Consider the following 13,170-nt stretch of genomic DNA (forward strand, 5'->3'; position numbering starts at 1 on the left):
CATCTAATGGTCATCAAAACTCATCAATCAATATCGGTGGCTTCTTTTATGGGAATACTGTCACTTAAAAAGTCGTCAAGCAACTTCGTTAAGTCCATCAAAAAACATGTTATAACCTTCAACCTAAATGGTACGTTTATGTATAACAAACTATTGAGTCGAGTACACGCATCTTCAGGCTAAGAACCTACCTGATGTGCTGGCGTTGATTTGCTCGCCTAAGCCTCAACCCCATGGCAGCCTCTTGCTCATGAAGTATTAAACCAGCATCAGCAGAGTTTGACTCCTGACTGTCAGACCTAGACTCTTGGTCGCCGGTAAACACTTCGCCAAAGTTATGCAGCCTTCGTCCAATGAGATACCGGTCGTCCCTGATGGAATTGTGAAGGTTGGTGAACCAGACGTGGAACCTCTTGGCGCAGAAGCAGAATAAACTGAACAGGAGGCATCCCAGCCATGCAAAACGGTACACAGCGGAATTCACTATCAGCGGATAACCAAAGACAGGGAAGATGCCTTTCGCGAAGACGTAGGGAATGCAGAGTGCAGTCAGAAGCTTTGAGACGATTGGAATCATTATCTCACGTAGCACCCACAATCCCTGCAGTCGCGAGAAGCCATCCTCTCTTACTCTTTCAAACTTACGACGCCAGTTTTCGTCTACTAGTGGCGCCATCTGATCCAAGATCACCTGTTACAAAATTGAGACCAATTAATTCAGAGGAATGACCGACATCAGTTATTCTAAAACAACCTTGCCGCAGATAAACTCAAACAAAATCAGTCCATTGAATACATAGGTAATGCATGTTTAGAAAATATTTGGTCATACCAAGCGAGTCCAGATCTTCAAGAAGATGAGCCCTAAAGCCCAGTCCTGGTAGAGGAGAAATACCGGGCTTTCATCCACAGGCACCCTCAGAGGCACAATCACCAGAAGCTCGAACAAGAGACCAATAAGTACTGGAATGATAAATATCTGGAGAAAAAAACAGTCAGCAACAGAAAGTCGGAAAAATGAGTTCCAATGTGTGTGTGTGCGTAGGTCATCAGAATAGTGTCACCCACCCATATTGACAAAAGGGCAGAGCTCTTGACTATAATTGTTCCCCACCTCCATGTCTGCAAAAGCAAAACACGTAGTCTACGGGTTTTGATGTAATCAACAGAATACCTTGTTCCAGCTACAGTGGTACAGATGATGTAAGAGCCAATGCTGAAAGCAAAGAGATCTGACAAGAGAATCTGTGTCAACTTCCATAAATTCGAGAAAGACAAACCACTAAATTCTAATGGAAAAAAGGGATTCTAAACGTTACCATTGCACTTGAAGCCATGAGTAATTGGAAGTCTAGGAATGGCATTAAACAGCGCACGACCGAGGGAGACGGGAAGGATGATCATTGCAGAGTTGAAAATCAAAAGAGTCATCCATGCCAATACTAGCAAAAAGACAATCCGGAGTACGAAACCATACCTGCAGGAAGTTAAATTAACAGTTAGCATACAGTATTGTGTGCTACTCATAGTTGGCTCCTGGACAAGCAAAATTCAGCTAATCTGGAACATGTTAAAAAAAAATCGTGCCGGTGGGAAGTATCAAAGTGCATACTCAGAATCTGCCTGATCATCAGCATCAGATTCTTCAGCCACATCTGCATTTCCGATAATATCATCCCTGCCTTGATCATCAGCGGCAATTCTTGGCACCAAAGGTAGATCATTCTGTTGAGGTCCACCAAGGCGAGCATTGTGTAATCTGTCCCGTCTCACTGGTTCAATGTTGCCAACATCTTGGTTTCCATTGTCCTCAGCTCTAGGTAGCAAGTAGTCAGACAAACCAAGAGCCCAACCAACTGCAGTAAACCAATGGTGCAAAAGAGATTTTATTGTTGTACGTAGCTTAAAGTGCTCGATAGCAAATGGTATGCAAATTTGGAACAGCAGAACATCTGTAGGAATTTCCGTAAATGGATCAGAAATACTGCATAATGAAAGATGTTACATTAGTTATGCAGGTAAACCAAGAATTCAACTATCAAATGAATAAAAAAAGTCAACTGACGTGATGTCCAGAGGGAACATAGAAGGTAAGAGGCGCATAGAAAGCTTCACGGGTAAAAAGACAAGCATCACTATCAGACTACCATAAACAGCAATAGATAGTAATACACGCCGTGCGTGTTTATGCACTGGGTCATCAATGAGGTCACGGAATGGATTATAGTTTGGATCTGCTGGATCCCGCAAAAAATATAAAACTCCGTTCCTCAATACCTACAGAAACAGAAATATTCATTGTTAAACAAGGTTTACAGGTGTGATTTATATATATAATTAAGCACCAAAAAAAGACAGCTTTACCCCTCTGAGAAGGCTGACGAAAATGCTGATTTGGAGCATGTAAACTATGCCAACAAGCCAGTGAATCGAGGAGCTAGCTAATGGTGAGGCAGAAAATAATTCAATTCTTTGAGTAATTGTTGTCCCCAGCATCTTCAAAGTGCACACATCGAGCCACCACCCACATAAAAGTGGAAAGACTCCAAGTTCAATAATCAACAAAAATGCAACCTTAACCATTGTCATCAGATGTCTCATTGCTGCAAGAAATTGCCCAAGGAGAGAAGGAATCGCTTCTGCTGCAGCAAGTAGGCCATAGAGCCTCCCAAATATAATGCGCTCGCCTCTACTATATCGTATCAAAGCAACAAGACCAAGATAAAAGGAAACAAAGCAGAATATGAAAATATAGCCGACAGCAAGGGTAGTCACATCAGAAAGATGGGAGGACCCAGCTATTGTCCCCTTGAGAAGATCAGCAGCAGTGGTCCTGCCAACAATGATTGAGATCTCATTCGTTCCAGTGGCATTCACTATTTGGGATCCATTAACCACCTCCAGTATCTGGTCCAAGACACCATCCGCATGATTCTCAGTTGACAAGTTCTTCATAGCAATCAGTCCATTCTTCAATGTATTATTCATTACTGAGAGGGCTGATTCTGAAATGGGCACAACTTTTTCGGTCACTGGGCTAGAAACTGATGAAAAGAACCATGTGATGTAGTAGAGAGAGATCCTCCCTAATGAGAAAGGGACAAAAATGACAACACCCAGGAAAATAGCATTGCTTGCCAACACCTGTCAAGCATCAAGGAAAATAAATTATAATTTGAAAGATTATTACAACAGGAAGCCATAAAAGAAATTTTTATTATCAAAAATAATTATTTTATAATCCATGTAAAAGCACCAGAAAAACAATTTAGTGTAAATGGACAACGAAAGAAGCAATAGGAAAAAAAGATATGGCTAAATATAACCATATAAAAATTAAAATAAACCAATTAGTTTCCATCCCAGAAGATTAAATGTTTGAAAAAGTACACTGTACCATCTTAAGATTAAGAAAATACACAATAAAATTCACTATGCAAAAGCTTCAACAAAGATGAAGGGTACCCATGACTCTATGTAGGGGTGTAAACGAGATGAGCCGAGGTTAATTGTGTTCAAGTTTGTTTATTTTTTTATTGAGCTTGTTCAAGCTCCATTATTAAATATATTATCGAGCCAAACTCAAGCATTTTTATCGAGCTCAACTAATGGCATTGTTGTCCTTATAATTTAGAGGTAAAACGTTTATATAATCAATGAAACTTATATTATTTTTCTTATTTAACATATTATAGACAATTTGAAATTGTAAATATAGCAATGAAAGTCATGGAATCGTTAATAAGGGGGCATAGATTATTATAGTTTTATATATTTGAATAAGAAATAGAAAAATAAATTCATAACTAAGATTTAGACAAGTCAATAAATAAGTTCATTCATAAATTATTCATTATCTTTATTTATGGAATTGAACACTGAACTTGTTCACAAATGCCGGATTCATTTATAGCTCTAGGAGCAAAGTGCTACATCGACATTGCCTAACTAAGACCCTTTTGGGAGTTGCATGTGTCAAGCCTAGTGCCATGTTACTAGTGATGATAATCACACCTAATGCCTAAGTTTTGTCAGTATCGACCATGAGGCCTGAAGTGCATCCAAAAGTCATTTATCACTTGGAGCATGTTAGCTGTCATTGAGCATCCAACAGCAGGGCCATAGAACAAATTACTAGCTCACAAGAAAGGGCCTAGAATCACCACTCTCTTCTTCCTTGCTTATCCAATACTCCATCATTAATCTAAGCACTCAACTTAGTAATATTAGCTATTCTCCCAAAGTCAACACAATAACTCTATATAGGCTAGGCTGTTCGCAAAAGTTCAACTCCACCACATTGGTACGTTGAATGACAAAATACCTTGGCTATATAGCATTGAAAATTACTGCATGTCATGCTAACTCCTAAACTACATAAGAATAAATGTTTTTGGTATCTCAAACTTCTATCCTACTCAGGTACTCATTACCAAAATGTAATTTCAAAATTGCCTCTCATCTATAACAATAAAGAAAGATGTTTAACTACTCCATTGCTTTACACAACTTGAAAACATTGCAATCTGACAGTTATATCTTCATCTATCATATACAAAATTGCATACTTTATTCATGTCTTGAACATCCACTTAAACTAAATCTAAAGTTTCGTATATCCAATCAAATTATTACCGAGATGTTATATTTACTTTTTATTCATGATTTGCCCCAAGAGAGTATAAATGAAGAAGAGTTAAACATGTTATAATTTCATTATTTTAAATGACTTCAAAGATATGTCAAGCACTATCAAAGTCACATAAAAAGCAATAAAAAAATCCAGTTAATTTGCAAATAGGTATTAGTGTAAAGTATAAACAGATCAAGAGGGCAGACATACCGTTATAGCATTTTCAACCAAATGAAATACAGGCCCTTGCATTCCTACAAGCTCATCAAATGGCACATCTTCAGCGCCATCAGCATCATCTAGTCCATCAAATATCTGTTCAACCTGGGCTTCAAGACGAGCAGCTTGCATTTCCAATCGAGCAGCAACATTTTCTGCATTTCTTCTAATCAATTGGCCAGCCCCAGCAATACCTTGAGCTCCACCAGCATCTTCAACATTTCCATCACCAGCAGGATTCCTGTTAACTGGACCAGGCAACCTCCTAACAGCACGAGCCCCGTTCCTTTCCTGACCTTCATCATCCCTCTCAGCATCATTACCTCCAAGTTCACGTAAATGTCTAAAATAATCTCTTAAAGAGGTTGCCCCAAGAAAAATGAACACAATGCTAGCAGAAAGTAGGAAACCATGTAAACAATCTGTGAGTATTACAGGAGCAGATAGATGGCTCAAAAATAGCCTCTGAGCTTCACCAAGACTCCTCACAAAGGTCAGGCGCCAAATCCAAAAAGTAATAAATGGTATCATAAGGAGCCAAACAGAAAGAACAAAAGCAAGCCGTAAGAAGAATTGCATAACATGGCATGCTTTCATTGCTGTTCCAACAACAAATTCTTTAAGAGGCAGCCTTGCAGGAGCGTTCTCAGAATACACAGGGGAGAAAGAAAAAGTATGTTTGCAGACCTGAAAATATGATGAATCAATAAGACAATTGGACAGAGAGATATATTGAATGGAGTCATAGCCAACCATTCAAAGAACCATATATTAAAATCACTGGTGCACTTGCAAAAAAAGGCTAAAGAAACTTGCCAAAAAACACTGAATGGTGCATTTTAAATAAATGAAATATGGGGACACTTGCATCTGGGACACACAATTATAAAATGAAACTCAGGAAAAGCATTCATACTAATACATTCATATAATACTAGTCATGGTATATATTGATTGAAAAGTGAACCATCCACTACATAAGCAATGAATTGACTCGCAGACAAAAAAGAATAAACAAATTGGGTCCCTAAATCAACATAAATATGGAAAATTAATATTTTTTTTTTCTCTTTATTGCTTGGATGCATAGTTGGGAGATAGGTGGAATAGATTTTCAGAAAGATGATAAACAGCGCAAAATAGGAACATCTTTAATGTCTTGAATAAAAATTCACACTAAAGCACAGCAACCATTTAGGTATTATGTAAAACAACATGAATCAACGGATAACTAACAAAACATAAACTTACATAACTCATGCAGTACCAGCTTTCAACTATAGCATCTATAACGTCAGTAAGAGACATATAAATAAACATCCTTTGCATCCTTTAATCTTAAAGCTTGATGAAGACAAAGAGAAAAGCTAGAGATCATTACTCTGTGTGTTCTCTCATTGCAGATAGTGACAGGAGATGACACCAACATGACTCGCGTTGTGAGAGCAAGAAGTGAGAGGACGAGAGAGGCAAGAGTCACAGGTGAGAAATGAGAGTACGAGGTGAGAGACGAGAGAGAACAGAAGAGTCTGTAGGATGCACTGCTTCATGTGATCTAGTCAGTTAAAATGATAGTGTGCGATTTAGTCATCCGTAAAACCACATGAATCAAAGATAACTAACAAAACATAGAAGATAATTACCAACTAGGTGCAAAATTATAATGAGTTTTCTCTTTTAACTAAAATGAAATTATATCATGAACTAACTTGATTATTCTTCATGACCTTACGTATGGCTTTATCTTTGGCAACCCTCTAGCAAGTAAGTCATAGCATCTAGAGCTCAATATAATCATAAGATGAGTCTCTTAAAGTCCAACCGTATCTTGTGGCCATTTCTCCAAGAGTGTTTTCCATCAACCAGAAACTAACATCTGAATAAGAAATTTTTTTCCCTTTTGACTAAAGCATAATTGTATCACGACTTAACGCTATTATTCCTCATGTCCATGTGTATGGATTCATCTTCATCAGCATTCTAGCAAGTCATTCATAGCATCCCAAGCTCGATATAATCACAAAGACAGACTTTTCAAGTCCCTCCATATCTACCGGTCATTTTCAAGTCGCTCCATATCTTATGGCCATTTCTCCAAGAGTGTTTTCCTTAAACCAGAAACTAACATCTAAATACGATTTGTTTTCTTCTTTTAACTAAAACATAATTGTATCACGACTTAACGCTATTATTCCTCGTGTCCATGTGTATGGCTTCATCTTTATCAGCGTTCTAGCAAGCAAGTCATAGCATCCCGAGCTCAATATAATCACAAATACGAGACTTCTCAAGTCCCGCCATATCTTCCGGTCATTTTATCCCTAGGAATTCGCTATGTTTTTCTATGTTTTCCATCAACCAGAAACTAATAGAACATCCAAAATACGCACTAAATCAAGACGAGACCAGAAAACAAAAGGGGCACGACATGCACGAGCAACCAAACCCTAACACCACAAATCCATAAAATCCAGACACGGAAACCACCCTACCTCGCACTGACGCGCGTTGCTGTGGTTTAGCCACTGGAGGAGGCAGTCCTGGTGCACAAACTTGATGCTCCCGCTGCACGCGCAAGGATACCGAAGGGGGTTATCGTCGTCTCCCGCGTTGCGGCAGATCCGGCACACGTCGCCTTCGTCGTCATCGTCATCATCGTACCTGGAGGCCCTCGAAACCGTGGGAGGAGAAGGGGGAGGCGGCGGCGGAGAAGCCGAGGAGGAAGACGAAGGGCTGCCCACGGATGCCTGCCCGTCGTCGGAGAGGGAAAGGAGGGGGTGATCGGCGGTGTCCTCCATGGTCGTTATGCTTCTCTCTCGCCAGCCAATGCCCTCCTCCGCCCGCTTCCCGCCTGGCTAATGGTGGATTTGTCGGCTTTGCCTTCCGCGTTCCCTTCCTGAGAAGGAAAAGAGGGGGCGACGAAAGAGACGAGAAGGTCGGGAACCAGGGAGGCCTAAGGAAAACAGTCAAGGGGGCTATTTTATATTTAGAAAGAGGAGATGGGCTTTGTATTAATCCTAACATACGTGTTTACTTTACAAATAACTCCACTTGATTTTAATCATTTACAAAAATGATGATAAGATTAAGGCTACGTCAGTTTATTGGGATTGGACCATTGGATGGTTTTGGTCGAGCCTATTTTGACCGAACCGGACAAAGCGGACCCGGTGTGGTAACTTCATTACTTGGAATAAATAACTAAAAACATGTAAGAAAAAAAAAATCATCAACCACACCAATAACCATCAAACCCTATCTAATGAAGTCTTTTGGACTTTTTACTATTTCTCATATTCATCACATTTTTACATTATTTGACCGGAACATTTATTAATCGACTAAATATACATCCTTAACATTTTCCTTTAATAGTTGCAATTTCAATTTTTTCTATAATATTTTATCCTTATATGTCCACGTATTCATCTTAATAATCTCATCTTTGTAACTATCGTCTTTTGCTCATGTGTTCATCCAACATTCAATTTTATATAACATAACACTTAATTATCATTTTAGATAAATTTTTTCTTTAAATACTAGAGGGACTTTACAATCACAGACACTTTACATCCAGATGTCAGACATCCAACGAAATATTTAAAATTTGTTAAAAATTAATTTCAAATCTATTGAAATAAATATCCATACATGTATCAATTATATTAACTTAGAATGATACAGTATCGTCAATGATTGACTCAACATATGTTATGCATTTGTTTGATGATTATATATATATATATATATATATCATTCAAATATTAGAATCGATGTAGAAGAGGAAGAAGCGACGATGACATAGAAGAAGAAAGGTTTTCATGTGAAATGGAACGACCAAACATCGTCACCTCAAAGCCCTCACAAGAGCTAAGAAGATAGGGCACAAGCGTTCTTTGCACAATAAAAACGTCCATATCCCAACTCTACTATCGTCACTACTTTAGCTCTATCAACCTCAGTCGCCTCAGCTCTATCTACCTCAATCGTCTCGTCCATAAGTCGTTTGTGTGACTATTTCCCGCTTAACCTCATTGCCGTTTCTCCCCGTTTGTCTCCAAGTTTATTGGCTCCAGCCCTCCCTAGCTACAAGGGATGCCGAAAAGCCTGATCATACCTTTCTACTCCAACTAGCCTCGCAAGATTACCGAGCACTCCTCCCAAATTACACAAGGTACATAGAGAAAAAATAGCTCAAAATTTAAGATTTTCTCGGTGAATTCTGTAGGAAAGGGACGAACTTGTTTGCCGAGTGTAAATTGACACAGGTACGTTTACCATCGCACAAAGCACAGATCTTCTCTGTTGACCCAAATTCCTTCCCCATCAACTTGCTCAGCTCAGTTTTGTCACCGTATTAACCTGCAGATCACACACCTCGTGAACAATGCCCTGCTTAAAAAAATAATAATAATAATAATCTTAATTAACTTCATTGACTATGCTAAGAATAACTATGCCTAAGAATAACTGATCTAATCCTATGAAAATTTTTCACCGATCATCAAAAAAAAAATTATCCATTATCCATGCTTAGTTTCAGGCAAAATTGTCATATGCAGAAAAGGCTCAACTCCCCTTCTACAACATCGAAACTCGGTCCCACACAGAATCTATACACAAACTTGATGAAATATAAAATTGATACCTCGGCAGAAAGGCAGAAACTAATAGTATTGGAAATGTTCGCCCGGTGAAATACAATCAACTAATGATCCACCAGAAAATAACAAAGGGCAAAAAAAAAACACAATGCCAATATGGCAGCATCGGCATAAATGGGCTAGAAGACATCCGGGTGGGGGTGTCCAGGAATTGAGCTGCTCTCCTGAGCCAACTTGAGATGCATCCCCAGTGCATAATTGTTCATCTGAATGGCCAGGCAAGAAAAAAAAACACATGCAGATTAGACACTCAAATTCGTCACAAACAATGAATTCAACGGTATGAAAAACGATACACGAAATTTTTTTAAACCAACACTATATGATCTAAGGAATTGTAGTGCATAATATAAAAACTAGCAGTATATGATATGAAGGATGATGTAACAGAGGTCTCCTTTAGAGATCTTCAATTATTTATGATGTCTTTGAACATAATTAAGTAATGATTCAGTAACTTAAAACCATACATGAAACTTAAGAAATAAATGGCAAACCAATAGTACATGATATGAAGGATGAGATTAAATGGGGTCTTGAGGAATTTGCATCCTATGTTAACATCTATAGGAACTAACATCTTACAGAGGTCTCCTTAGATATCTTTATCTCTACAAAGAATGCCCTCATCACTGTTGTATCATGCTTGAACTCATACGAACAATGAAACAGTGGTGCAAGGATTAAGGAATTGTAGTGCACGCTATAAAAAGTAACAGTATATGATATGAAGAATGAGGTGATGAAGAGGGTTTCCAAGGAATTGAAGTACATGGTATAAAAATCATATGGTATGAAGATGATGAGATCAATAGGGATTTCCAAGGAAGTTGCGTCCTATATAAAGCTCTCTATGGAAACTACTGGTGTTATCACATTATGCTGGCAATCAGTTGTGGGTTGACAGGCAAGATATTTGTAAAAACAAAGACTCATCGAATTACTTAAACTTGCTACTGAGATGTAAAGGATTAAACCTTTGTAAGAAATGAAATCCTTGATTGGAGTGTGAGAAAAATAATAGGAGGCACCCTTTAACTATAAAAAACTAGGAGTGCCATGCCATCAAAATAGGACGTGAGTACAATCAAAATAGGACCCAGGTTATCATAGATAGAATCAAGAGATTTCTAACCTCAAGTATCTTTATCTGCTCTTTGTACTGAGAAAGCATCTGCTTCAGCTGTTGCACTTCTGTGTCCTGGGTGTCGAAAGTTTTCTGGCGCTCATGCTGGATGGCGACAGCTCGTTTGAGGATGTTGTTCTCATGAAGCAGCACTTCAACTTGCTCCTTCCAATTCTTGTTTTCCTGATAATAACGACATTGAAATGGATATACTTAGATGTGCAAAATAAATTGCATGAATGAGTTAAGTAATCAGCGTATGGAAACATGAATAAAAGAGACAGGGGAGTTGGGCTGACTAAAAGATGGTGAAAATTTAAAAATATGGTACCTTGCAAAGACTATCAAGCGGTTCGTGAATGGCATGAGCAGCCACAAATTTCTCAAACATCTCCAAGATTTTTGACGCACGGGTTTTTGCATCATTCATGTCAGAAGCCGATGTTAATTCTTTCAGAAGAAGTTCCACCCATCCTGGTCCATCAACTGGGAGATTGATTGTAGTATTAAGCATTCCTGATGAAGAACCCACCATGCCAAGATTCCAAGTTATGATACCCATGCAAGATTATACAATAAAAGAGATGAAACAAACAAACAAACAAACAAAAAGTCCACTATATTGGCACAGATTAGAATACTTAATACAAAGAGTTCTCTTTTGTGAACTAATATTATTCATTATTCTCCTGTAACCACATTCAAAAGACCTGTCCCTGGTTTCTAGTTCAATTCTCAAAGTCAAAGATGAGTTAAATAGAAAAAATATTACCAAACATGAACACTTGTCTTGTCCGCTTTAGAAGAATAATGTGACATCGGCATAATAGCATCAATTTAGTGTTAGAAACTCAATACCTTCAGATGGCACAGGAACATCTGGGGCAATGGGCCCTGAATCATTCACCAAAATAGAATCCAGACCCTTCCCTTGTGATCCATGTGATGTCGATACAAGTTCAATCAAATTCTTGATGGCAACGTCCAAGTTACTACCAGTTGTCTCAAAAACTCTTTGTACAAGCTGTAAACGTAATAAACAAATTAAAATCTGAAATTCACAAGGTAGTTCATATTAATCATGCCACATCTTCTGAAACCAGCAAAAAAAAAAAAAATTTAGAATACATATAATGGAAAATAAAATTAAGGCATGACGTGTGCACATTGTTCTAAGAAGTATGGCAAGAATATGATACAAATGGCATCTATTGATTTGTTTCACCTTTTTCATTTTTTTTTAATAAATAAATGTAATAAGTAAGAAGCATAAGTGGAAGCTTTTTTAACAACAAAATTTCACACTTGAGTGTTGTTCAATACATCCTATAAAGGCGTTAAAAGCAGTTAGGAATTAGTAAAAAGGAAAAAAAACTTCTGCACTAAGATTAATGTGGTGATGTATCCTACCGAAACAGTAATGCTTCTGTAACTAGCTCGGTGATGGAAACCATTTTTTTTTTAAAAAAAAAAAATTACAGATGAACACTATGAACAACAAACAGGCTGCTTAATGAGCACAAGCCAATGTTTACAACTAGATGTGCTCATTTATGTGCAGTCAAACAAAAAAAAAAGTTCATTTCATCCTGGGACTTCAGTACATAAATGTACCAAATCTACAATTTCAAACTTCCCCAATCAATAAACTCAGAACAGGAATTCTGATGGCAAAAACCTTAAACAAATCAGTTCCAAGCAACCTAAACTCCAATATTTCAACATTTGTCCCAGAATATTTTTTCTTTTGAGTAAAATAGGCAAACGAAGGTATTAAGACTCAGAGATGGAGTATGCTCCTAATTGACCATGATCATAAAATACACTCACCATAGAATTATGATTTTCTAAGACAAGTCAATAGCCGCAACACAAAGTTTCAATCTTTACCCGAGACGAGAATGCAACGACATAATTCTTCGAATTGACTTTTCGACGTCCCAAATAAAGCAAAACAAACAAGGTAACTGACTAAATTAATTTCTTGAAGAAGAAAAGGGTAAAATAGGAAGGAAAAAAATCACCTCAACGTCCAGATCGGGAAACCGAGCCCGAAGAAGATCAAGTGGGCTCTGCGGCGGCGGATGCGGCGATGCCAGGAGAGCAGCGGAGTCTGAGAGGCGGATCCTCTTCGAGAGAGACGGCAGCGATTCGTAGAAGGCGTCGTCGATAAGCACCGAGGCGTTCCTCTTCCTGCAATCTACGACCACAGACATGTTGAACGATCGCGTTGAGGTGTTGGCGGCCGGCGATGGAGAACAAGGGCTTCCTTGGGGCGGAGGCACACGATGGATTAGATGGGGCTAAACCGCTAGAGAGCATTATTTATGGGGATTCGGAAACCGACCAGAGGAATCCGAAAAGCCCGATAACCCGGTTGTTAAGATCCGACCCGAATTTTCAAATTAGGTTAATATGTAGATGTATAGAGAATTTATTATAGAATATTATATATTTTAATATTTTAATGTTTTTATACACTTATTTTGGATATTTTTTAAAATTGAAAATAAATTTCAAATTTT

The 13,170-nt window shown here is 38.2% G+C and overlaps 2 protein-coding genes across 2 annotated transcripts; both read right to left on the bottom strand.

The window, feature by feature from the left end:
- Positions 1 to 20: 20 nt before the first annotated feature.
- On the bottom strand, positions 21 to 7,814 carry LOC122013351 (probable E3 ubiquitin ligase SUD1). The gene is made up of 9 exons (XM_042569607.1): positions 7,345 to 7,814; positions 4,844 to 5,539; positions 2,365 to 3,144; positions 2,066 to 2,277; positions 1,613 to 1,984; positions 1,320 to 1,477; positions 1,069 to 1,232; positions 833 to 979; positions 21 to 691 (listed from the first exon to the last, which is right to left on the bottom strand). Exons 1-9 carry the CDS (start codon positions 7,648 to 7,650, stop codon positions 188 to 190), a joined length of 3,339 nt encoding a protein of 1,112 aa, XP_042425541.1. The 5' UTR covers positions 7,651 to 7,814; the 3' UTR covers positions 21 to 187.
- Positions 7,815 to 9,412: 1,598 nt separating this feature from the next.
- Positions 9,413 to 12,949, bottom strand: LOC122017567. The gene is made up of 5 exons (XM_042575214.1): positions 12,670 to 12,949; positions 11,504 to 11,669; positions 10,977 to 11,161; positions 10,655 to 10,828; positions 9,413 to 9,725 (listed from the first exon to the last, which is right to left on the bottom strand). The coding sequence occupies exons 1-5, from the start codon at positions 12,859 to 12,861 to the stop codon at positions 9,639 to 9,641; spliced, it is 804 nt and encodes a 267-aa protein (XP_042431148.1). The 5' UTR covers positions 12,862 to 12,949; the 3' UTR covers positions 9,413 to 9,638.
- Between the last annotated feature and the right edge of the window lie 221 nt (positions 12,950 to 13,170).

This window comes from Zingiber officinale, chromosome 8B, assembly GCF_018446385.1.
Source record: "Zingiber officinale cultivar Zhangliang chromosome 8B, Zo_v1.1, whole genome shotgun sequence".
NCBI classification, from domain to species: Eukaryota; Viridiplantae; Streptophyta; class Magnoliopsida; order Zingiberales; family Zingiberaceae; genus Zingiber; species Zingiber officinale.

What these genes read in the sequence shown, in the direction of transcription:
- LOC122013351 (XM_042569607.1), bottom strand. Translation starts at nt 7,650, where the DNA reads ATGGAGGACACCGCCGATCACCCCCTCCTTTCCCTCTCCGACGACGGG. An exon ending in TCGTCAGCCTTCTCAGAGGG is followed by an intron (nt 2,278 to 2,364) that starts GTAAAGCTGTCT and finishes CTGTTTCTGTAG; the next exon opens with GTATTGAGGAACGGAGTTTT. An exon ending in TCATGGCTTCAAGTGCAATG is followed by an intron (nt 1,233 to 1,319) that starts GTAACGTTTAGA and finishes TTCTCTTGTCAG; the next exon opens with ATCTCTTTGCTTTCAGCATT.
- LOC122017567 (XM_042575214.1), bottom strand. Translation starts at nt 12,861, where the DNA reads ATGTCTGTGGTCGTAGATTGCAGGAAGAGGAACGCCTCGGTGCTTATC. An exon ending in CGCTTGATAGTCTTTGCAAG is followed by an intron (nt 10,829 to 10,976) that starts GTACCATATTTT and finishes CGTTATTATCAG; the next exon opens with GAAAACAAGAATTGGAAGGA. An exon ending in AGCAGATAAAGATACTTGAG is followed by an intron (nt 9,726 to 10,654) that starts GTTAGAAATCTC and finishes CTGGCCATTCAG; the next exon opens with ATGAACAATTATGCACTGGG.